General features: G+C 36.8%; 2 protein-coding genes across 2 annotated transcripts; both read right to left on the bottom strand.

Moving 5' to 3' along the window:
• Positions 1–766: 766 nt before the first annotated feature.
• LOC108763754 (uncharacterized) lies at positions 767–17,420 on the bottom strand. Its single transcript, XM_018511618.1, has 5 exons — positions 17,006–17,420; positions 16,554–16,900; positions 16,003–16,141; positions 15,660–15,919; positions 767–910 (listed from the first exon to the last, which is right to left on the bottom strand). The coding sequence occupies exons 2-5, from the start codon at positions 16,769–16,771 to the stop codon at positions 844–846; spliced, it is 684 nt and encodes a 227-aa protein (XP_018367120.1). The 5' UTR covers positions 16,772–16,900; positions 17,006–17,420; the 3' UTR covers positions 767–843.
• A 602-nt stretch (positions 17,421–18,022) lies between these two features.
• On the bottom strand, positions 18,023–22,340 carry LOC108763744 (uncharacterized). Its single transcript, XM_018511609.1, has 7 exons — positions 22,145–22,340; positions 21,679–21,936; positions 21,209–21,451; positions 20,858–21,069; positions 20,317–20,519; positions 18,223–18,371; positions 18,023–18,157 (listed from the first exon to the last, which is right to left on the bottom strand). The coding sequence occupies exons 1-7, from the start codon at positions 22,145–22,147 to the stop codon at positions 18,035–18,037; spliced, it is 1,191 nt and encodes a 396-aa protein (XP_018367111.1). The 5' UTR covers positions 22,148–22,340; the 3' UTR covers positions 18,023–18,034.
• Positions 22,341–25,787: the final 3,447 nt, after the last annotated feature.

Here is a 25,787-nt window from a genome sequence, read left to right as displayed (position 1 = left end):
CTATCATGCAAAAAAAGTCAGCAAAGTTAAGATACAGTTTTTCTCACTCATTACAATCATGCCTCTGATTTTTGGATATCTCGTTTCTCTTCCTTTTTGATCCTCATTACAAGTCATTATAATCTCGATATCAAGACACGCGTCGCTGCAAAACGGCGCAGCTTCCCTCTCCAAAGGATATCAATACTCTGACTCGATCCAGAGCCTCAGGGCTTCTCAGCCTAACAAGGACAAACGGGTGCGGGTAGAGCCATAACTTTATTCGACGACCGTCGAAGACGATGTCGACAACAACACCAACAACAACAGCTGCCTTTGTCCGGGTCCGTATAGCAGGATCTCTTGATATTCCTGTCGTGAGTCGCCGCGCAGGCTGCCGGTGGTTGGCCGTTTTCATCCACTTGCCCCCTTCGCCGGTTCTTCCATTCCCCTCCTTGTTTCTCTTCCATCGATGGAACACGGGCGAGAGGCGAAACGCGCGGGGAAGAAAGCGGTCCGAACGAACGAGAGGAGAGGGAAAGGGACCGACGGATCTAAGGTCCGGCCTCGGCTCGCCCCGTCTCAGGCTTAGATCGGGCCCCGGCACATCCAAAGCGCCGCCCATTTTTTTATTCCACCCATCAAAAGAACCTGGGAGACCTCGATTCCAGTTTGCCGTCCCGCGGTCGAGCGACGGCCGCGGAATTCGCGGGCTCTCAAACGGGACGCGTCCAGATTCTGTCGTCGATGCTCACTCGCAGGAATGTCAGGAAGGTCCGTTGTACGAGATTCTTCATCGTGTCTGGGATCCCAGAAGCGGTAGAATCTAAACGAGGATTCGGGTGCCGAATGCATAAAGCGAACTCAGTTGCGTGAACCCTCCTTCTCCGCCTGCTCCTCTTCATCCATGATAATGGAATCTTCATTGGAACTATATAGAACAGTAAAAGAAATCCGTTAAAGGTTGCGTGTGATTGATTAACATAACGTATTGATTGGATCATCCTTTATTTTGTGAATTAATAATTTCGAAATTTTTTTTTTCATAATGTTTTTGTTAATATTTCTTATAAATATAATATAATTATATACATAATGACAATGTAGTATTATAATATTGAATTTTACATATATATGTGCTATATAGATTAATGTTACATATTTTTAAAAAATTTTTATTATATCTCGGAAAATTAATAGTAAAAAAACTAAAAATAAAAATTGAATTAATTGCGTAAAAATTAAATGTTAAAAACCGAAATCATACTTTATAAACCTTTGACTATTAAGACCAAGTTATAATAGAAAATTCGATTTTCTATAAATATAGTACATCATACTCTAGCAAATGTAATTTGTCACTTAAATTACGTTTTGTGTAAAGACAAAGTCATAGGCAATTGTATTATGTTAGAGTCAGTAAAAAACCTACTAGTAAAAAAATAATTAATTTATTTTTCTTTTTATTTATTAAATATATTTGTTAATACAGTAACCTGTATTTAAAATTTCAGAATATCCTAAAAATGATGCGATCTCGACCCTAAGATTGTCTCATCAAGATCCATTAACTTCTTTTTATATACCTGGGTAAGCCGTTGTGCGTCCTGCTGGCTATAGTAATAATCTTTAGCTACAGAAATCTTTACCTACGTGTTTATATATGCCCGTCTATCTGTCCGTATCGGCAGGAGAGATAATTATTTACTTTCCTTTGTGGTTGCCTGATCGAATATACCTACAAGACGCCATGCGGAGAGAGGAGGGCCAGTATTATTTTCATGTTCTTGAATTAGAAGGAGCAAAATGGTATGGTAAAATATGCTTTTAATGCCAACACAGAAAATGTCCTGCTATTGTTTGGGCAGGAAATCGCGAATTTGGAATAACATTCAGTCAAAAATTCATTTATTTTATATTTATTTAAAAAATCTTCTATTTTATTACAGATGAAATTTTTTATTGTTGTTTACAAATCAAAGTTCACAATAGATTTTTTTATTGTTCCGGATTATAGACATATAGAAAAAATTGTTGTATACCTGTGAAATCTTTGACAACAAATTTGTATCACGATAGAAGCACAACTTCTATTCGTCCTTTCAACGAAACGAACAACTAGCATCCTTGTATACACACACACACACACGCACGCACGCACGCGCGCGCGCGCGCGCGCACACACACACACACACACACACAATCTTAACATTATTAAATTATTTTAAAAGGCTGTATTATACCGAACCCTGCTATTTGTTTATTTTCGTAGAATTTACAATAAAAAAGTCGACTGTGCTTTAAAAGTCCAACATTGTCCAACATTGGAAGATTAATTTGATGTACATGTATTCTTTTATATTTTTAAATATTTTTTTGTACTTGAATAAATTTAAATATTAAATTATATTTTATTCCAATATAATTGACACAAGAATGTCTACATAATATATAAATGTACAATAATTATCTGTACCATATTATCCGTATTACTCGTACGTTTCGGTTTCCTTTAAACCATTGACTTCCTACGTATGGAATAACTAAATTAAATCTGTGGGGAATGAGAGACTCAGGTCAGTCACTTGGCTTTGTAACGGAGAGACTTAATGCTTTTCCCAACCAGAAAGTTTGGAAATTGCTCACCCTCAGTCGTAAATGGATAGGAATTCCAACATTATTATATTTGAATCAGGATATCTTCGATAACATTCATGTATTCGCTGATGATGGTTTGAAGGAAACCGAAACGTACAGTTCAATAACGACGTGGCATTTGCAGAGACGGGTGGGCTGAGTATCAGTAATTCAACAATGATTTACGCGATAACATGCTCCTTTATTACCAGCGACCGACTCGCATATTTATTGCCGGTAAAGTTTTCGGGTAATGGTAGCATTAGAAAGCCGTGGCGTAGTCGCTAAATGTCGTTTAGGTATTCGCCGATGCTTATGGCCTTATGGTAAATATACGGGACCCGAGATCTCTCTCGCTCAACGAGGGGGCGACGAGTCCATAAAATAGAAAGAGAGAGAGAGAGAGAAAGAGAGAATACGCCTAACGGGGAAGGGCGGCCGACGGTGCGGTGGGTCAGAGTAGAGTCAGAGGGGAGGACAGAAAAGGGAGGAGATAGGGACAGGAACACGGGTGCACATCTGCCGTTCGCCATAAGGTGATACCAGAAAACGCTCTCGGCTCTCCCTTGTCTCGATGGCGGCCCGTAGATCGATCCTGCCCCATAACGAAACGAAAACGCCTTCCGTGGTGTATGGTGCACCGCAATTCGTGCCAAGAAATGGCCACTGACGTATAAGGATTTTATTCCCGTGAAATACGTCGACGTACCAGGTCGAGGTACTAGGTGTATTCCTCGGTGGAATGACTCATAAATGAAATTTCCTTTCGGCGAATCACTTGACGCGTCAACACGTTCATGTCGCCGAAGGCGCGGAAAAAATATTCTCAACACGCATTTTTCATTTGTAGTACGAATTGAAAGTTTATAAAAAGGATAGCGAAATGATTATTTTAAATATTCCGCCGTGTACGATGTAAACAACGTTAAAATTTTCCATTTCATATATAGAATAAGGAAAGAATAAATCTATAATTCATGGAGGATGATTTCTTGATGCACAAAAATAAATCAAAAGTGCAAAATAATCTTCTTTCATCCAAAGCTTTGTTTCCGAGAAAATCAAATTTGAAAATCGCATTGAGTACACTTAATGAAAGATATAGGCTGTGGAAAGACATTGTAAACGTTATCATATTTATATAACATTCACATGACTTCACATTTCTGTCACGAGTGACAGGATTAAATAAAAAATGCGACAAATAGTGAAATTTTATTTATTTCCAACAATTGCAATAAAGTCTCAAACAAAAAAAAGTTAATTCTGCATTTTCGACTTATTTTTATACGAGAAATCAATCAGATGTATTACTAGTGTGTTCCCACCCTATGGCCTATACATATTTTTCAAAATTCTCTTCCGAAGGATTTACCGCTCCGTTAAATTTCAAGATCATTGCGTGAACGTTCATTAAATAATATAAAAGAAAACTCGGATCCACGAACGATCGTTTTTAAAATGCGTCCTCGTTATCGTGATTTGTAAACATGAAGCTGATATTTCCTCACCGGTGATCGTGAGATTTGAAATTCTGCGCCACTCTCCCGCCTCGTAAACAAACCATTAAACGACTAACCAGGCAATTAGGGAAACAACCTATTGGTAGTACGTGCGCGGAAACTCGAATTCGTCCCGATATTTCGCAGGTGAATAAATTACCTGTCATATACATTCTCAGACTAGACACATCGCACATTCGCAGCCGCAGATTGCGCGCGAGAGGCCGCAAGCTGTAAATTGCAAAGTGTGTGTTTGCGTATATAATGTACGCACGGAATGTCCCAGAAATCAGTATTATCTCGAGTTGCAAATATCAGCCGCGCTAATTGTGAGAAAAATGGAAATCTGCACGTTTCCGACATAATTATCTATTAAATCGTAAAATGAAAAGTTTAATAGTAAATCGGGAAGTTCTAAAGATGCGAATAGTCTTCACAATGAATTAGAATTTTTCTAACAAGCAAATCTTTAATCTCAGAATTAATTATCGACAAAAAATGGAATCCAAAATTTGTCTCGTAATTTATAAGGAAAAGTGAATGATTTTTTAGACACGCTGTATTTGTACGCGTGTGTATACATGGGTGTACACCCGTCGTCAGGATTATGCAACCCGGAGTGTCAGCGGTTTCGTCGAGGTTCGTTAACTCTCAATTTTGCGGCAGGCCGCACGAGTCGACCTGATCGTTTCGTTCGACTTCGCTCGTCGTTACGTACGTACGGGCGGCAATATTTGCAAGCGTCTTGGCCTCGAAAAAAAATCTACTCTGCACAGACGCGTCGTTAATGCCCCACCGATGAATTACAGCCGCGGTTATTCCAGCGATATTCACTGAACGGAAATTGATGTCGAGTTTATCGTTTGTACAATTATATATAATCTTGTTATTAACGAGAATCAGTCCAGAAAACTAAAAATATGAAAAATACGTGAATTCTAATAAAATCTACACTCTGATTGTCCAAGCATGATTTTTAGATAAACAAACTTTTGAGCGCTTATAACGTACTACGTGACATATTTATTTATAGAGAATATTATTCTAAAATTTTTTTTCTATACTAGCAACATTGATTACATGATAAATTTTAATAATTTTAATAATTTTAATTTATTTTATATAAATAGGTAATCGTATTTATTAATATGTACATAAATAATTATAGATGTACAGATAAGATAATAAATATCATGAGGCAAGAAATAAAAAGATAACGTGTTATTAAAATATAATTACTTTTTTAAAATGGCATAAATAGAAGATTATTTTAGGTAGCGAGACAATCGTGATTCGTGACACGCATACATATTCGTTTTTTGGCATTTTTGCATAAAAGAGTTATATTTTATACCGTATATAAACTGTGACATAATACCTACGCGAATTGACGATAAGATCAGTGATATTAACAAGTTTCTGAATTTATTAATATAAAGTTACACAGCATGCACGCGCGTGGAAAGTTATATTAAAATTTTTCATGAAGTTTAATCGAAGCGAAAAAAAATGCACAAATGAAAGCTAAAAAATTTCTAGAATACAAATAATATTATCTTCCATTCGCTGCGAACGTTTCTCATTAAATTCTATTGCTTCGTAATACTTTTTTGTTTATGCAATATGTATGTTGTCGGCGCACAATAAATTTCACAGATAATGATGTCGTGTGTCACCGCGTGTGATAATTATACGTCGCGAACGAATTTAGCAGTGTAGCGTTTACACTTTGTGGAGTGCTTGCGGGCATAAAAAAGAGCTTGCATTTTAATCGAACGGCGGAGATAAAAAAAATTTGGTCGAAAATGAAAAATCTCTGTCAAAGAAACACAAGTCGATGCGCAAACCGAATCGCGACGCGAGTATTCGCGGTGAGCGAAAGAGAACGAGGAAAGAAACGAGAGGCGGACGACGAGGAGAGGAAGGAGAGGTAAGAAGATCGTAACACGACTCGCGTGCCGAGGTCCGCCATGTTTCGACGGAGTCCACTACCGACGAAATTAACCGTACGCGCTCGCTCGAGGACAAAAACTAATAGCTTTCACGCTAGCTACTCAGGATTAATTAACGAAACAACTAAAAATGGCGGTCTTCGCAAAAGGCGTGCGCGACCATATAGGACGAGATTCTGCGCATTCTTTCCCCGGACCGCAGAAGATATATGCGCATAAAATTTGAATGAGAAATTGGAAGCGTCTTGAGAATAAAAATATATAATTAATAGAAGCCTGTGGTATATAGAAGGATAAAAAGAGATAGAGAAGAAGCGGAATATATTGGAGACATTTTTAAGATAACTCAATTCTGCGTTGCGTGATTATCCTTTAACTCTGTTTTTCTTTTTATTATATATAGAAATCAAGTAATGAGACATTGGAAGAAAAAATGGTTGCAATTATCATAATTTAACTATAATTTATAGTCATTTCTAACTACATAAATATAATTATTATTTCTAACATTATATGACGGTACAATTGCTATAAAAATATAGCTCTTAACATAATTGTATCAATTATGTGCACAAACACTTTTTTGTCAGTGAAAATATTCGAAATTCCAAAAATCAATTATCAAAATAAAAAAAAGATAAAATATAATATTAATAATATGAGCAAGAAAATGATATGATATTTTAAATTAGAGTTTGTAATAAAAAATTACAACTGCGAAATTACACGATCATCACGATTCCTAAGGGACGTTCAATACTAAATTGCTTTATATCCAAGTTAATTCTCAAAAAGCAAGCTGTCCGTTCGTTCGGACGTCTCGGAGTAGCGATCGTACGCGCGGATGATCCAGACAGGCCGGGTTTCGGTTTTCGAAGGAAGACGTAGGCGAGTCACGCGACAGCTTGACAGACAGACATTAACGATCCACGATGGATCCGCGTGATTGCCATCGCCCGATCACGCACACCGTCGCGTCGCGTCGTATCGGCTTCTCGGAGTCGCGTCGCGCGGGGGAGATTGAGATTCGAAACGATCCTTTCGTTATCGTTCCGCGCGTTTGTGTTTTGTGGTTATATGCAAACAGACGGGGAACAAGAGAAAGGAGGAGAATTTTGTTGTATCTTGAAATGATAAGAAATTTATTTGTTTTCTCTTCCTTCATCAAACGGAATATCACACAAAATTGAGAAGAGTAAAAAATGACATAACGAAATTTTTTTACTAAAGGTCGAAATTGATTTCTGTTTAGCAAAAGTATGGAAAAAATCAAAATATTTATACGTCTAGTGAAATTTAATAAATCGAAAGAAGGAAAGAAAGGATATCCAAGTGGTCTTTTTCTTGGACTGTAACTCTAATCGAATGCGTTACAAAGCCTCGCATATCTTTATAATAAGTTAGCTTTAAATGCCGATTGCCGGAATAACGCTAATATATACGATTACACAATATATAATTACACATCGCCGACAAAGAGGATATCGTCTCACGTAATTGCTATTGCAATAAATTACACATATTACAATTTCAAGCTCCATTATGCCTCCCATTACACACCGCAATTTTAGTCGGTTATAACTGTGCGCCAGCGTCATTAAATATCCAAACTCATTATACTTTTATCCCAGTGAATGCTCGAAATCTTATTACCGATTTTCTTACGTCGAGACTTCAAATTCGTACATCTGTACGCCCGACTTTTCCCCGGAAATGCTTCTGGAATCGCGTCTGCTCTTAAAACTGGCAATAATTCATAAGATTTACTAATTATATATACGGAAAGGACAGTTTTGCTGAAATACTAAAAATGTAGCCAGATATAGATCTAAAAATAATTTTGTTAGATTTTCACAATGACTCTTTGGTTCGTATAAAAACGTTTCACGATATTGATTAATATTGTAGCAATAGAAACATAATTCTAGAGACGAAAAAAACGATTTTGCTGGAGTACCTAAAAATTTAGGTAAATACTTTTGTTTGACTCTCAAAAGAATTATGTAGAACGCTTAAATATAATGAACAATGTATTTACATCATACAGTCCTAATAAATCGTTTATTATAATAAACAATGTTGCAAAAATATCTGATATTGTTAACAATCACTTTGAGCGTCCTACATACAGTCTTTTATACATTCTTGCAAATTAATGTAGCGCATAAGTACTTGACGCGTCAGTCGCGCGAATCGCAGTCGCATTAAGCCGCGCGGTGAGGCGCAGCTGTCAAATTATGAAGCGCCGAGCGTTCTCTTCAAGAAATTCATCTCCATCATCCTTCCTCTTAGCGGCGCGATCCCGCGGGATAAGTCGGAACACGCGCGATCCTCTTCGCGGGCGCGCTCGTTGTTCCGGTCTACCCTCTAGAATGTATGCACGCATTGCACGCATTGCACGCATTGCACGCGTCCCTGTGCGCACGCACACACCCATCATTCACGCACACGCGTGCACGAGTGTCTCGAATGGCGCGCACCTCGCATGGTGGTTTCCACACGTAATCACCTGTCTCGTCCATCATAAGGCCCGTACCTGGCCAGATGTAATATGCCGTGGCCCACGCAAAACCCGTCCGACATCCCAACGTTTCAACACACGCCCACGAGCGGTCGGCTCGCTTTCAAAATGTCGTAAGTCAAATTACCCCGGAGTGCACCGTTTCATCATCTAACCGGGCACCAGTGCGGGTGCGCGCATTGCTTTACGTTGCATTGCATTGCGTTGCGTTGCGTTGCGTTGCGTTGCATTGCGTTGCGTTGCGTGTGCGTGGCATCGCTAGGGCCCGATTCGCGGACACGTGGGCGTGCGGCCGGTATGTATACGCGTGACCGACGGACAGGCATATCCGCGATCAAATCTACGAGATCGCTGATTAGCCGCCGCGATGAAACTCGCGAGTAAATACGTATTTCTGTGCGTTGCGACCGGTCGTCCGAGGAGAAATCACTAAATCTGACGATTTTGCAAAAATTTCGGATAGGAAACGGAGTTCGATCTATCCCATCACAAATTAAATAACTTGGGAATAGTCACCTGATTTTTCTTTTATAAATAATTATCTGAAATATCTTATCATTTCAAATCACTATTATTAGTAACGTGTTGTCCATTATTGATTGTTTTTCAATTTATTATATACTATTGAAGAACATTATGGATATGGATATTTAATTAGAATTTTCTGAGAAAAAAAAAGGTAAGAAACCAAACAAATATTATACGGAATAAGCATGTTAAGTAGCTTTTATTATGGCAGTATTCTTAAAAATGAAGGTTTTTATTAACATAACGCCTTTTTATTGCAGATTTATAAAGAATATTTGTATTTAAAGATATTATATTTAAAGATTCGTAAAGAATAGTTATTTAAAAAATAACTATTCTTGTATATTTAGAAAATATGTTAAATAATATTCATATAAAACAAAATTTTACAATTCGACAAAACAATTGTGGTAAAATCGACCGTTACGAATGAGTCAAGAACTTATATTTTGTATCTCGTTAAGAATGCATCTCAAAAAAAGGTGTGATTCATCAACGAGCGCGAGCGCGTTCAGTTCTGACATTTAACCTCGGAAACGTAACTTGGTCAATTAACATAGATTAGACTATATCACAGTAGCACAGAATTGCAGGGGAGACCCTTCTCCACACTAGAAATATGATACGTATCGTATATCTAAAAAGACACCGGCAGTGTTCCATTAAACGTACCGACAGCGCGATACTTCGGTAGAAAAATCTAATTGCGAACTCAGCGTGTAACTCATATTATACCTACGGATTGTAATCTGACATCGCATTATCACGTTGCACATGTAATCTATTCTAAAAAAGAGAGATATAGAAGTCAAAGATAAACATAACACAGAAAGTATAACCGACAGAGAGTTAGGGGCTCCGCACAATAAAAAGGACAGGGAACAGAGAATAAGAATTTCAACCTATCAGTGTGTATTCCACAATACATGATTTCTGATAAGTTAAAATTCTTATTCTCCGTTCTCTGCTCCCTTTTATTGTGTGGAGCCCTTTATGGAGCGAGTAAATTAAAAGTTTCGTCACGTATTCACATTTTTGAGATTCGTCTCGTATAAGACACCTTCAATTGTTACGTGAGTGACGTCTACAAACGTATACAATTGTAGCTTTCAATATAAAATTCTAGAGACTATCGCGCGTGTGTAGAAAAGAAAAGAGGGTTTACAGCCCTTCCGATCGCCCCCTACTTTTTTATGCAAAATACAAAAATACACGCTTCTATTACATATCCCTTACCGATACGCACAAGTTTCTATTTCTATCCACCCAAGCGGCGGGTTAATCTTTTATATTAAAGAACCTCGTAACTTTTGCTGCTTCAACATCGGACGAAAATGACCGTTATTTCTCCCAAGTTAGCCTCGGGCATCAAATGATACACGTAGATGATATCTAAGCGTGATTCTCGAGAGATTCCACATACACGCACGTATAACGTCGAGCCGCATACGCCTTTGCGGCGCCTACATACAACGCAAAGTCCCGCAATAAATTGTCGCCGAGGTATCAATAATCCCGATACCTCGCCTCGTAAGCGCCGGTTAATAGTCGCACCGCGCGCACCACTTCGACTCGCTACTCTGCCCCCCCGGTTGGTCGACTTTGAATAACGATCCATGACGAATTCGGCGGACGCGGCCCCATACCTGAACTGTCTTACCGACTGGTATTCATCCGACAACCGTGTTGCATTTACATGAGATGTGCTAGATACAGCGACAGGATGAAGGGGTGGTGTATGTCAGTGGGGAAGAGATGTAAGCAACCGCTAGAAAAGCGTGAAAATTTCGGAACTTCGGTACTAACACCGTGGGTGGTTGTCCCCTCTCTTTTTTCCTTTCTCCCCCTCCCCCCTTTCTCTCTCTCTCTCTCTCTCTCACTTTCTCTCTTTTTCCTTTTTTCTCTCTCTCGCTTCTTTTTTTTCTTCAAGGATACGTTTCACCTCTATTGTTTCACGGCAAGTTTTCCACGATGCAGCGCCCGTCGAGCGCGATGAACCGCGTGCGCTGCGCGCAATTCATCAAAACCGGAGCCGAGGTAGAAGTAACGCTTTCGAGTATCGATACCGTAGCTAAGGATTAAACCGATAACGATCGCCGGCCACGGTACGCTTCGGCTCCACGTGTCTGACGTAATTAATTGCGTCGACGTCTTTATAGTGATACGCGCGTATTCCTTGGCCGTAGCTATTTTTATGCCAATGGCGCTCGCTGGGCAATTTACCATGATCTATCCATGCTGGAAATGGTTAGATAGACATTCCTTTCCTTTAAGTATCATGCTATGTAATGTAGTAATTATTAATATTGTTCCGTGATTTATGTCGCAAATTTACGGAGATAAATAATTTTCTAAGAGTGCGCACGGATTTAATACTTTAATATATCGCGTGTGTAATTTACCCAATTGGGGAGAAAAAGTTTAAAAAAAGTTTCAACATATCTCGTTAACATGATATTTACAAGTCTGTATATCTTAAGACTCATCCCTACCAGAACCCATCACAGCATACTGACTTCTTCTTCTTTATAAAGAAAGAAGAGGAAAGAGAAAAAGAAGCCAATATAGTATGCTGGTCGACACGATCGGCTTCGATGGGGATGAGTTTTTAGTCTGCACCTCGTAGTAGAATTTACATTATTAAACATATAATGATAAAATATTGTGCTTTGTTCATTAAAAATAAAAAGTTAATTGTTGAATAACGCATTTTTTATTTTATACTATTATTTAGTCAATTCGAAATAAGTCATACACAATTTTACTGGATGACTTTTACTTTTTATAAATATTTTAACGACGTCGGTTATTTTCAATGATCATCGGGGTGTCATTGAAAAATGAAGCTGTCACCAAAAGGCCACCATGGAAGTTAATACATAAAGGAGGCACGGTAGAGTCGTTGCGCTGTGGCTTAGCGCAACGATACTATCAGGGTCCCCAGATATTTGTATTTTGCCATTAAGTTTTCATTGTACGAATATACTTTTCCATTAATTTTTTTATTCATGTCTTATTCTTCTATGACATTTTCTAGTAATAGTTCCTAAAAATGATCATTACTCTTCATTCTCGGGAATCGAGATCTATTGTTGCCAAGTGACTCAGCATTTTTATTTAGCTTCAACCGTTATTAGTATTTCTATTCGGCCTTTCTATTATCATAAACCGTATCCGTCTTAAAGTACCTTTTTGAATATTGAAAAGCATAAAAATTCGGAAGTCTGGGTAAATGTTGCTTTTTGTAAAGATAATTTCATAGTCTTCTTCAAAGGACCGTTACTGGTCAAGCCGAAGAGAATCCGTCATAATGGATCCTGATCGACACGTAAAATTGCACGTCTCAGCCCCATCTCTCATCATTCATTATACGTACGCCGATGCGAGATCTAAGGCTGCTATCATCGATTTTGAAAATAATCCGTACGATCGGAACGACGGTGCAGCTTCACGTCAGTTCGAAGAGGCAGCCGCGACGCCGGCTCTGATCAGGATCGGCGTGAACCATTTACGCAAATAAAAACGTATAATTCCGCGTTTAACGTATAATACGCTTTTAAGACTACGCTATGCATCACACCCATATCCGGTCTCCCGTTTCCGGTCGCGAGAAGCACCGAGTTCTACGAGGTTGTGGATGGAGCTCGTGGAGCTGAAACGAGAAGGAGAGACAGAGAAGAGTGCAAGTTACGTGAACGGCGGCGAGAAAGAAAGAAAGAAAGGAAAAAAGAATAGAAACTAAACGCGCAAACACACACGTGGCGATAATGTTCGGCAACCAGCCGGCCCGGCAGATCTGCACGGGTAAATACGGACACGCCCGTCGCAATTACACGAGTGCCTGCAAGTATAATGAGGCATGCGTTTCATTGTGATTTATGCAACGGCTGGAGTCCCGTTTGTGTGTGTCGAGGGGCTACCTTTCTCTTTCTCTTTCTCTCTCTCTTTTAACGCAGCAGTAAATTCACGAGGAATAGGCATGCGGAATTGAAGCATACAAAAAACCAACGTTGGAATCATCGGGATATAATCAGTCAGTCTTCGATACTGACGAAGAACTTAGATTGGAGAATTTAGTTCGTATCCTATTCTTACTTTTTCGTTTATTTAGATAAGAACAAGTCGCGAAATCGTTTAGTCTTTTTACACTTTTTACATGTGATCTTTAATAAATCTATGAATTAAAAAAAAAAACACAGGAGATAGCTCTTTTGGGAGCAATTATCTTTAATTCGATTCTGTCAATATTTTAACCTTCAATTGCAGTTAAATATAAGTAATTTAATTATTAACGCACAATGCTCGGTCGTTTCGCAAAAGATCAAAGAAATAATATATAATGTACCTCTTGGATATATTCGACGTGTACTATAATTAGATGTAAATTTGCCGCCCACTTGTCTTGATTGATTCGCAAATGTCGTATAATGGAGCGCTAGGAAGGTCAATTTGTTGGTCGCGCGTTAAATATGCAATCTCGGGGATCATCGTCGGTTCTCGAACGAGGAGGTTTCACATTACCAGCGACTTGCGCGTGGCAATCGTCGCGACGCGGAGAGAGATATTAACCATAAAGGATTGTAAATATCAATGCGTAATAAATTACGCTGAATAGGCAAGATTATAGGCGGCCGGCCGGTGATTTAGCGGTGATTTTTGCACTCGGCCTCGTAATACTCTGTCATTAATATTTTTTTTCCCCTCTGTTCGCCGTTCATGCGCATCGAAATAATAATATTTTTGGTGCAGTTGGTCGCAAAATTGCAAGCGGTTAATACTGACGCGAAAGTCTCCTCCATATGGGTGCATCTATACCGTACTTGGTATCGCCCAGGAATCCGATGTCTTCGCAGAAATGCATTTTACAAAAAAACGTAAGCGTAATGGAAATTGTATATTATTCAGTACTTTGACGTTTCGCTTGTACCATAATTTCTTGCGCACGTTTATGGATGTCGACGACCATTAGAGCCGTACGCTTGACTCAACTATAATGTCTCATTCTACGTAAAAATACTGGTAATTGTAGATGAGGCACGTCGCGAGTGTCTATCACCTTTCAAACAACTAAATGAATTTGAAAAATGGCAAAAAATTTCTTCACGTGTATCGAATCCTTGTCAGATTAAGTGAACATTGACTGAGGTATCTTTCATTTCATAAATACAAGCAATAATGTAAATAATAATTACAAACGTGACGTATCGATCGAATAGCCCAATGTTGAGACGGACATATAATGGACGAGAAATGATGAATTGATAGTAGGCAACGTTCATAAATCCGCGGTCTTATCTTACATCACGTCGTTAATTCTGCATCGACAAATACAGGCGCAACAGCCATTCCGTGTGTATCTTAAGCGATAAATTGATCGACCCCTAAACAACTCGTCAAAATGCTGACGCATGACCCGCCCGACATGACAGGCGTCATGGAACTTGCGTGTCCCGTTCAGCCGGTTTAATACTATTCGGTTACATGTATTATTCAATCAGCCAATAAGAAGGAAAACACGCGATTTATGCGATCCGCCCGGGTGAGAGCGGAGCCAGAGATCTCAGTTTGGGTGGACGAGTCGCGCATGAATCATCTTTGTTCCTCGATTACGAATATAGACGTTTCAACAGCTAATAAAATAATCAACAGTAACTTTTTCCAAACAAATTCATTAAATGGAATCAACTTAAATTTTTGTTAAAATTTAACTAAAACGTAGACAAATTGAAATAAAATTTTTTCGAAAATGATTATTAATACAACGTATTAATATAACATCTTTTTATAACAGCTGATTTAATTAAGCTATATTGTTGCCGTATATCCACTTCTTTGATTACTTAAAATATAATATTATAGAATTTTGGGCTATCATTTGGCGTTAGATAGTAGCTAGCGCAAGAATTTATAAGAAATATGAGGAGTAGGAGATGAGATATGTGCTTCGTTGGATACAATTGAAATTTTCTATCGTACGCAAAAAAAGGAATCGACGAAGCGATAACTCTCGCGTTTACAGAAAATATCGTGATCATATCCGCCTATCAACGTGTAGTCTGGTTGTCAGTTGGGAGTCCGATCGTGAATAGCGCTGTCGTAATAACGAGCTCTTTACATTTCAGATTACACGTGCAGCTTGGAATGGCGGGCGACTTATAAGCGCTATAAAGCGATAAAAGTCGATTTGCCTGCTGTACATCTAAGCAGTGATATAGCGCTACTTAACGCCCGCGTAAACTGGACAACGCACCTGGCAATTTTATATTTATCTGACTTTTTTCCTCTTCCGTTTTTTTTTCCGAAAAAAAATCATCAATTGATGTTTCGAAACTTTTAAAAAGTCAAATTTATGAGAGATAGTATCTAAAGGTTCGTCTCCACTGAAGCCGACCATGCCGACTGGCTCCTTTTCTTTTCTTTATAAAGAACAAAAAGTGCCGAAAACATGCCGATTGGCACGATTGTCTTCGATGGGGACAAGTCTTAAATAGACAACAAATAACAATAATACGTTGATAAGTTTAAAGAGATTATTAAAACCTATTTTCACTTGTGCTCGATACTGTCGAAGTGTCACTGACGCTAGAATTGGCCATTTTCGAACTGCATGGTTGATTAGGTTCACTAAAAATCATGCTCTTTTTTCTGCAAGCCCCCGCGCTGCATTCCATTAACGTACTGTTGCATTTTTTCAGGTTACACTTGAATCCCAATGCTCGCTTTGCCCTGGAGCCGACATACAAGGACCTCACTCCCGCCATAGTACGCCTCGTTGTCTTTTTAAAAAATGGCAAGGTGCTCTGTTGGAAGTTGGCTATTGATATCTCTTCGACTTGTGCAAAAATATTTCAACAAGAGACCGAAAAGAGTAACAAAAAAAGACCTGAAACCTTCTCGACGTTTCTTTCATTTTCGTTTTTAGTTGTGCGAACAATGGCATTTCCCCTGTGGGCTTTGTCTCGGACTTCTTTTGACGATAAGATGATTCATGCAACGTTTGCGGTTTGTCTGATGTTTGAGGTCTGAAATATATGCAAAATGTGTAATTGACATTAGTATGGCTGGACCGCCTTCGAACAGAATGTGCAAAGATGTAGTTTCTACGTAGAAAACTGTTCATTAAATGCTCTGGATATACACATGCACAAATATTTTTAACAATGTCCACGATATTCCTCAATACTATAATATTTAAAACTATTATATATATGTAGTTGCGTATTTAATTAATAATTACATATTAAATAAATATTGATCAAATGTCACAGGTATTCAATTAACATTGTGTATATAATTAATTAAAAAGTTGATTAATCTAAATTTTAACTTAACTGATTTCTTTATCTGTCAAAATTATAAAATTTTTGAAGGAAACATTAATTAAACAAAGATTGAAATTCTTAATAAAACAAATTATTAAAACATTATATGTACCTATTTAAGCTGGTTTTTCTATGCTTCGTACATGATTTTGAACATTTGCCTTTAAAGGAAGATGACTTTATTTTCTCTGTAGACTTGCAAAATCCTAATCGTTGCTTGTCAACTATTGATGTATCTTTTTTCCTCTTCAGGGACACTTCAAATGATTCAAAAGTCAAGATATAAGTAGATCCATCAAAAGATGTTGGACCTTTGTCTTTCTTTTCCATTCTGAATTTTAAGGTATTTCTTCAAATTCTATTGTTAGTCTTTCATCGACTTGCAAGTTTCAATTAAACTTCTCTTAAATTGTCCGAATCTTTTTCTTTATCGACGCATTGCTTTTTGGAGCTTTCGATCTATCATCAATCAATCAGAAACGTTTTATAAATATCTTTATGTGCTATTGAATTGATATATAATCGGGAAATTATTTGTAAAATTTAATTTCATATCTAACTCACTTCTACACGATATAGTCGGAGTGGAAACTGCAGATCTCATTATTGCACATTCACGAAGAATCACGGTGGTCGTTGAGCCCATTTTTAATTCATCGTCAATACTAAAAGCTGGACTCCTCGCTATTATAAGGACTTTCTTCATTTCACGTGTCTAAATTCACGCGTAAATTTAGAGTGTAAATTTGTTTCTCTTTTTTTGCATTTATTAACCGCTTAAGTTTATAAAATTTATAACGAATAATCGTATAGATAAACGATAATCTGATCCAACCTGGTTACCACTATTCGAGGATCGCGTGCATACATTTCGGAATCTTTTCCCTAGATTCCTGCAGAACTTAACAATTCTGTGATATACGGTCGAAATTATGAAATATTTTGATAATGGTAAAGTCACTCTGTAAACATCGACAAGAAGTCAGCAAACTGAAATTTGAAAGTTGAATGTTGTGAAACTCGATAAGTACAATCGATATATTTCAAAGCATCTGATAACATTAAGTAATGACAAAATGCAGACGTAATCACATGGTGGAAGTACATACCACTATGACGTAAGTAATCACATTTTGCATTGGTTGCGTTCAGCAGACTCAACTATTGCGGAACGGATCCATAAACGTTCGTTGTTATTCTTTGAGATCATCTAATAGCAGTGAGCGCTCACGGATCCGCTACGCTAAAGTTCTAGATGTACCAAAGTAGCGCAAAGGTCCTCCATTTTCAACCTACTAACCATATCATGTACTAATAATACTAACCGCTTATTGAACTACATGCTACTGGGTCGAAAATAGCGGTCGAAATAGCCAATAGGAAAGCTGTCGGTATGTCGGCTCAGATAAAAGGATTGCGCTACTTTTATATATCTAGAGTTTTACGCTCCGCAACAATTAAGTCTGCTGAACGCAACCATTTCAACACTTTCTTAAAATTAGTTTATTAAAATTTTATTTTTTAAATAAATCTATTAATACAAAATCAGTACACATAAGATTTACTTATATCTTCGAATATACATTAAAGACATTAATTTCTGCTTTTAGTTTTTGGAATTTTTCTCGGAAGTTTTGTCGGAATACAGCGAATACTTTTTTCAATGATCGCCTTCGCTCTTGGTTTATGACTTGACACATTTCTGGACGGAATCTTCTATAGAATAATTAACAGAATTAATAGATATTAAAAAATAAGATTTATAAATAAGTTTTATATACCGTGTTTAAATCCACGTTCGATTCAAAATCGCTCGTGATATGTTTCTTGTTTTCGCTATTTTCGCTACTAAATGTCTCCTGAGGTTTCATTGCATTTTCAAATGTGATCTGCGTGTCTTGACCATATCGCATTTCTCTCGGTGACGCAACTGAAAGTCATATGTTATAAAACGTAATTTTATCGGGAATAATATTACTAGCAATTTTTTTATAATTCTATTCTTTTATCTTGACTTAGTATTAAATATATGTGTATAAATATAACTAAAGTAATATATAATATATACAACATAGCATATTACGCATTACGTGTGTATATATATATAATGTATCTAAGTATATATATGTATAAAAGTCAACCTGATAGACAGACTGGGTTTTTTTAATTGATGAATTCATTAAGTTATTTTTTTATTTTTTCGACATTTCTAAATTCCAAATATTATTCAATTTAAACAAAACGTGCTAAACCAATTAAAATAAATGATAATCTAAAGGCGCTGTATGTGTATGCCGAATACGGTAAATTTCAAAGGGGATCGTATTCTATACATATGGTTACCGACGGTTGTCGGTAATTATGTACAAAAATACAGACTCAGCCAGGGGCATATTTATGTTATGCATACTAGAAGCAACCACGCCCCCCCTACCGCAAATTCCCATATAGGTCCCATGGGAAATTAACTCAGGTGCATCATGAGGCAGGGTATAACAATATTGGGGATTATGAAATTGTGCATTTGTTTATAAGTCATATATTTTATGTATGCGTTAATACATTTTATGTATTTATGAATTTGCGGCAGGGCTAAGGCTATGTTCGTCTTCACAATTCATGGTTAACTCTTTACTTACGGTTAACCATAAGTTGTGAAACTGGGCCTAAGAAGCTAGCTTTAGCTGGATCGTTTCTGCTTGGATAACGAAAATATGTCTCTTACAAAGGACTATGTACACTTCAAAGAATAAAAGAGGAATAGAAAATTTCAACTTATTGAAAACTTTGTACCTGAAATATACAGTCTGAGAAGTTTGAAAATCTTACTTTGTCTTCCAATCCCTATTCATTTCTTTGATCCCCTCATTCTTTTGATTGTACACACAATAATGTATCTTTGAACTTTGCCGCAAAAAGCTCTGCTTTATAGTGTTCAGCATGATGGAATGAGAAAAGTGAAACATTTCGAAAAATGCGCAGTAGACAGTGACATGCCGATAGCGTTTGATTGGTCAAAATTCCTCCTTGACGCATCATGTGTAATAGGCCTATTCTTTTTGGCTGAACTTTTGTACCAGTTCATTTTTCTTCCTCTTCTTTCCTCTTGGAGAGAAAAGGAAGAAAGATGAACTGGTACAAAAGTTCAGCCAAAAAGAATAGGCCTATTACACATGATGCGTCAAGGAGGAATTTTGACCAATCAAACGCTATCGGCATGTCACTGTCTACTGCGCATTCTTCGAAATGTTTCACTTTTCAGAAAAGTTCAGTCAAAAAGAACAGACCTAATGCTTCACCGTTCTGATTCCATCATGCTCAGTGTGGTAAAATTATCCAAAATGCTCAGTGTAGTGAAATTGTCCATACATTATTATAACCTATATATTTTACCGCATTTGACACATATATATATATATACATAGATTATCATTAGTTTCGGTCGCGCGCTTTCTAAATTGAACAATATTTGAAAAGAAATTTTGAAGAAATGAGAAAATTGCTTAATAAATTCATCAAGTAAAAATTTGTTTTTTTTTTATAAAATCTGTGTAACTTGCCTAAAAAAAGAGATGAAAGAAGTTAAAAGATAATAGGGATTACCGACCTCCGTAAAAGAAATTTTGAAGAAATGAGAAAATTGCTTAATAAATTCATCAAGTAAAAATTTGTTTTTTTAATAAAATTGTTTTTTTTTATAAAATCTGTGTAACTTGCCTAAAAAAAGAGATGAAAAAAGTTAAAAGATAATAGGGATTACCGACCTCCATCATGATTGAATTATGTCAGTATGTTTCGACAATAAATATTGAATTTTATAAAAAAAACAGTGGATTATTTATTTATACACCATAATAATTCTGTCTGTGTTTTACTGTTTGATGTACCAATCCTCTTCTCTTTATCTTCATATTGTATATTATCATGTGTTTCTTTGAATCTATGCGATGTCTCTGGTGTTTTCTGCTCGTCGTTTTCATCTTCTTGTGCCTCAGTCCAAAATTCGGAAGCAACAATATTCTGTTCACTCATAACAGCTCTTTTAATGTATCGTTGAATCGGTTCATAATTGTCAGTACTTAAAAAATTATATTTTTAAAAATATTTTTTCAAAATCTTTTTATACTTGTATGTATTAAAATTTTATGAATTCTATAACCACAAATAATTTTGATTCTATATGGCACAAGAGTAATTATCATGTAAGCTATACTAATTTAATGTATATTTAATATTAAGATGTAATTTAAAAGATCTATATAATATAGATATAATATATATATAAATAAAATTTTAAAGGCATAAGTCCGTATTTATTCCATTTTTATCAATATATGCGCTTATTTCTGGAATTCTATAATATATGCATTTATTTATCGATTAGAATAAAGTGTGAATACGGATCAGAAGATTTACCTTGTTACTTCAATTAATGCTGATGTCGTATCAAGACTATAATGTGGAGTTGTGTAAGAGTCCGCGTACTCGTCCATGTGCTCCATTTGACGATTCGTATACTGTTCAGTTTGCTTTGCCTTATTCGTCCATTCTCTCGGAGAAGTTCCAAATCTGGGACCAGTAACTTTACTTTTTTCTTTCGGTGTTGATGTTACAAAACGATGTGGAGCCTACCAAAAGATAAATTGTTTGCAAATATATGCTTTCTTTTATTAACAAATCACTGTAAAAAGTTCTTCATATTACTGATTTATAAGTTAGTAGTACACTTTATCCATTTTTGTAAAACAAGGAATTAAGGAAGAATACCTCGTCTGTACCTTCTTCAAGTAACATTAAAGTAACTGATGATCCATCTAAAACCCCATGAAGATGTGGCAATTTTTGTTGGCAACAATCGACCGAACGATTCTTTAAAATTTTCCACCAGGAATTTTCGTCCTCCAAAAATGTCTTTATCTTTTCCATTTCTCTTAAGCAAGTCATGATTGTATTATGTGCATCTTTTAGATCATTAATCTTGTTTTCTGGGAACGGTTCTAATAAATTTTCCTGTTGAAACATATTTCAAATTTGGAAGAAATTATCGTATATAAACAATAAATGAATAAATAATAATTAAATAATAAAAGTACTTAATTATTCAAGACTTCTTTATTTAACAATGAGTAATCAGAAGAATAATGTGAAAACAAAGAGCTATAGGAGTCGGCATATATAATCCAATCCATTTATTCTTATTTATCATATTTGTTTAATGTTTGTTGTTAATAAATTACCGTTTCATCATGATGCTTTAATCCATCAAGATCTTGAACATTTCTCTTTAGTTCTTGAATTTTGTTTACGACACGATCGACATTGTAGGAATGTGATTTAAATTCGTATTTCAAATCCGTACCGACTTTCGCATTACATCTCCTTGGTTCGCAGTACTCTCTTCGTCTCGTGACAGGCGATTTATAACGGCTTTCCAAAGTGCGTGGATTGAAAGCAGCCGGTGGACTAAGGTGAGTGCAAATCCTGCATGGAGGTTCCTGAAAAGGCAAAATATTATATTTTGAAAGAATATACTTTGTCAGACATATCTTCACAATATAATATATAATTGTATTTTTCTAATATTTAAAAATTTTTGTTATAAAAGTTATTTTTAAAAGATAAAATTATATTTAAGTACAAAAAACGAATATTTAGAAATTGAAGTATAATTTAACTTATAAAAGAGAAAAATAGGTTACATACCATTTAGACAAGAAATTATATTATATATATATATATTTTTTTTCTATATTTTAATATTAATAATAATCGTAAGCCATGTCGCATTCGGACATATTCTTGAGCTACAGAATATATTCAAATTTACATATCCTGTTCTCATTCTGGAATACTTATTGACGTTTTACATTATCTTGGAATTTAAAATTATGAAATATATACACACATACATGTACGATAAAAAAAGACTAGATGTGAAGTAGGACAACGTTGTTTTTGTAAAAAGATAAAACTTCAAGTCGTTAATATAAAATAAAGAATAGTTCAATTTATAATTTTTAGTTTTTAATTTAGTGTTTTTTTTTTTAGTTTTCAAGTAACTTACTTGATGATGTAAAAATTTCATATACCATTTTCGTTACAAAATATATGCTACATATTTATAATGTCTGAAAAGGATTTCGAGAATCATTGCATGTACAATTATATTATCACGGAATATAAATTTGTGAGACTTAATTGCAGATTTTTATCGCTAAAGTAGTAAAAAAGAGGTAGCATTGTCTCGCCTTTTTTTTTCCATTAGTGATCTCCAACAGCGTACGGCGACTCTCTAGCGCGAATAATCCCTTCTTTGAAAAATGATGCAGCCGGCTCATGTGGCTACTAAAAAATGAAACGGCATTTGTATCACTGCGACGTTTATCCTGAAAACGGACTTTGTGTCCACTTCGATGTCATGCTTACACGCTTCTTTTCGCGACACAATAAAGACTCCCGTCGTGTTTAATAGTATAAGCTCTTATCTATTTGTTCGCTTTTTGCGAGCAACATAATGTAATGCCGCGTTCAACAAATTACACAATATTTTTCAGACATTTTGCTAAAAAAATTTTTTGCATAGCTATCTTTCTCATATAAAATACAACACACATTTTCATTCGTTGACGAATGAAACTTTTAAATATCTTGCACGATACGTCACGTTACACAAATATTCGCGAAGGAGCTGAAAATTAAAGCATTACACGACGACCTGCTGGTTTAGTATTCCAGCGACGCGCGACGTGAAAAGTTGAGTGGCGTTGAAATTCTAGGTCGAAGTTGGGTGCTGAAAAGACGAGCTTGTAAACGGTTCGTTTACGCAGGGATCTCGAAACCGGGCGCATCCTTCGAAATCTTGCCAGAATCTTGCGCAGCCGAACGACCCGCATAATTGCATTGTGATGAGAGCCGTAAGCCGCGCACGCTCGCATGGCTGATTCACAATGAGGGAACGTGAAAAAAAAGTCAACGAGATTGTCCCGCCCGGAGCAAATCACAGGACTCTCGAGAGTGTCGGGCGCTGCACTCTCCTATTCATTTGCAAAGGAGCGTGGCACTACTATGGGACCGTAGATGGGATCGCTTTCTCGCGAGAACGCGCACCGTAAGATGCCTCGCAATACTATCGGAATTGGGTCATTCAGGTGCAAAGTAGGATGAACCCACTATTCTCTCCTAATCCCAACACTGGCTGATTTTTCACACAGCCTGACCCTGACGTCCTCTCTTGATGAAAAATCTCAACGTTGCTGTGCGCCGTGAAATTCATTTCACAAATTCGTTGCCCTCCCGCCGTGGTCTCGGCCAAGCTTGATCGCCCGTATAATTAAGCAATAAAACATGAATTATGGTAAACACATCCTAGATATTAATCTCCAGAAGAGTATCAATTATCTTACGTATCGTTATTATTTCTTAAATTGAAGTAATTTCTGATTAAAGTACACGCACGACATTCATAAAAAATACCGAAATTTATGAAGAAAGGCAGAGTATTTTTATGTGCCGTATTACGGTCGCGTCTGAAGGATGCCTGCCCGTGACGAATGCCACGCCTTTCGAGAACTTAAACGCTCCGCATTTAAGAGAGCCCACTTTCAGTGCCACGATCTTTCTTTTACGAATCTTCGGAACAAAGTAAGAGGAAGTATGACCGCATTAAGAGGAAGTTTCACGGCAGGCACGTATGTAACCGGCAAAGAATGTGAAGCGCGCGCGCGCGCGCGCGATAAAATTCAGCTCGTAAATCTTCGTCGAATGGATTGTTTGCGGACGTATCTTGGCGGATGCCCCGAAGAGGTTGCGCCATCCTGAAATTGGGTTATTCAAGTGCAAAGCAGGGCGTCGATGGCGTACGAGGGCTATCCTTCAACGTCCTCCGCTTCGGAGTGCTCTCCCTCGAGTACTTTTTCCTCGAAAAATACGGATTTCGTTCGCGGCGCCGTGAAAATCGGTTATAGGCGAGTTCATGAATTTCCATGTGGAACGAATTATGGAATCTTCACGTTAATATCGCATTGTATCACGTTGCGTGAAGTGACCATCGCGTTTCTTTCGGTTTTCCATAAATGTTAGGTATCACTTTGTAATACCGCGGGACATTTGAAATTTGTAAAGCTTTGAATACGAAACTGTCTGTGGAACATCTTGTATATGTATGACACAGGCATGCCAAGCAGACAAATTGTTGCTCTCTTTTTCTTTCTACAAAACCATTGGGTCTGCTCGCGTTGCTTGCACTTTTTGCACTCAGCATCCTTTTTCTCTCTTTATAATATCCGAATATCTATTTATCTGATTTTGAGTGCAATTTTTGACGATTTCAAGCAACGTGAATAAACCTGTTGTTTTGTGTTCGAGAGATACTACAACATTTTTCTATATCTATTTCCTACACATAATTATAAATGAAAAGTAAAACCTTATCTTGGTAATACGAGATCAACAGGAATGTTTATTTTGCTATTTATTACGTTTTTATATAATACTGTTCCAACTCCGCATTATAAATTTGATTCGAATTGAATTGTTTGAAAACGCGCACGTACCTGTCACTCGCATATTTACCGAAAAAACTGACTTTTCAAATTGAGATCACCTTGTATACCATACCGTTTTTATTATGTCACATACAAATCGGTGTCGCAAAAAGCTAAATAAATCAATCGGGTTAGAAGATTCCTCTCTCCAAATTGAAATGAACACTAGGATACCTTTTTTTACTAAACGCTTTCACACCCGGTGTTGAATACAGAAGCCATGGACAAAGAACGACCGACCCCAAAGTCGGCGAGATGTTAGCCGCAAGTCAAAATAAAGTAATTGTTATTTCCTTGTCGAATTTCTTATATCCTTCCCGCCGAACTATTCTCCTATTGGGAAATTGTATTATGTAAAACGATTTCCCTCGACCACTTCTATATAATCCCACCCAAGGTGTCCTCATATTTCTGCCCCGTAGATTCCCAATGTGAAAGCCGCGTGTCGTCTCGTCGCATTTTATAACGCCCTACAGAATTTGATCCTGAAAATGCAAAGTCATCAAATGTCGCATCTTGAAACGAGATGAGCATCATAACTGGTATTTTTATGTACAATTTTATTCCATATTTTTTTTCTAATTATCGAATCGTAATGTTTCAATGATGGTCTCCAATCTCAAAATAGAACTGCAGGGAACCAGGGTAATAGTTTTGGAAAGGATCCGACAAAGGTCTTTTCCACAGTAGCAGTTCTTTTTTGTAATAAATTTAAGAATAGATAACTTTTTTCTTTCTACTTTTCCCAAAACTGAAAGAAAAGTGAAAATTGTAAATCATCTAAGACGCAGCTTTATAAATAT

This window comes from Trachymyrmex cornetzi, unplaced genomic scaffold, assembly GCF_001594075.2.
Source record: "Trachymyrmex cornetzi isolate Tcor2-1 unplaced genomic scaffold, Tcor1.1 scaffold1118, whole genome shotgun sequence".
In the NCBI taxonomy this organism is placed as follows: Eukaryota; Metazoa; Arthropoda; class Insecta; order Hymenoptera; family Formicidae; genus Trachymyrmex; species Trachymyrmex cornetzi.
This window is presented reverse-complemented; position numbering and strand designations above follow the sequence as displayed.

What these genes read in the sequence shown, in the direction of transcription:
- LOC108763754 (XM_018511618.1), bottom strand. Translation starts at nt 16,771, where the DNA reads ATGGAAAAGAAAGACAAAGGTCCAACATCTTTTGATGGATCTACTTAT. An exon ending in AGAAAAACCAGCTTAAATAG is followed by an intron (nt 16,142 to 16,553) that starts GTACATATAATG and finishes CATATATTTCAG; the next exon opens with ACCTCAAACATCAGACAAAC. An exon ending in AAACGTCGAGAAGGTTTCAG is followed by an intron (nt 15,920 to 16,002) that starts GTCTTTTTTTGT and finishes AACTTCCAACAG; the next exon opens with AGCACCTTGCCATTTTTTAA.
- LOC108763744 (XM_018511609.1), bottom strand. An exon ending in TTGAAGAAGGTACAGACGAG is followed by an intron (nt 21,070 to 21,208) that starts GTATTCTTCCTT and finishes ATCTTTTGGTAG; the next exon opens with GCTCCACATCGTTTTGTAAC. An exon ending in GAGGATTGGTACATCAAACA is followed by an intron (nt 18,372 to 20,316) that starts GTAAAACACAGA and finishes TATGACTTTCAG; the next exon opens with TTGCGTCACCGAGAGAAATG.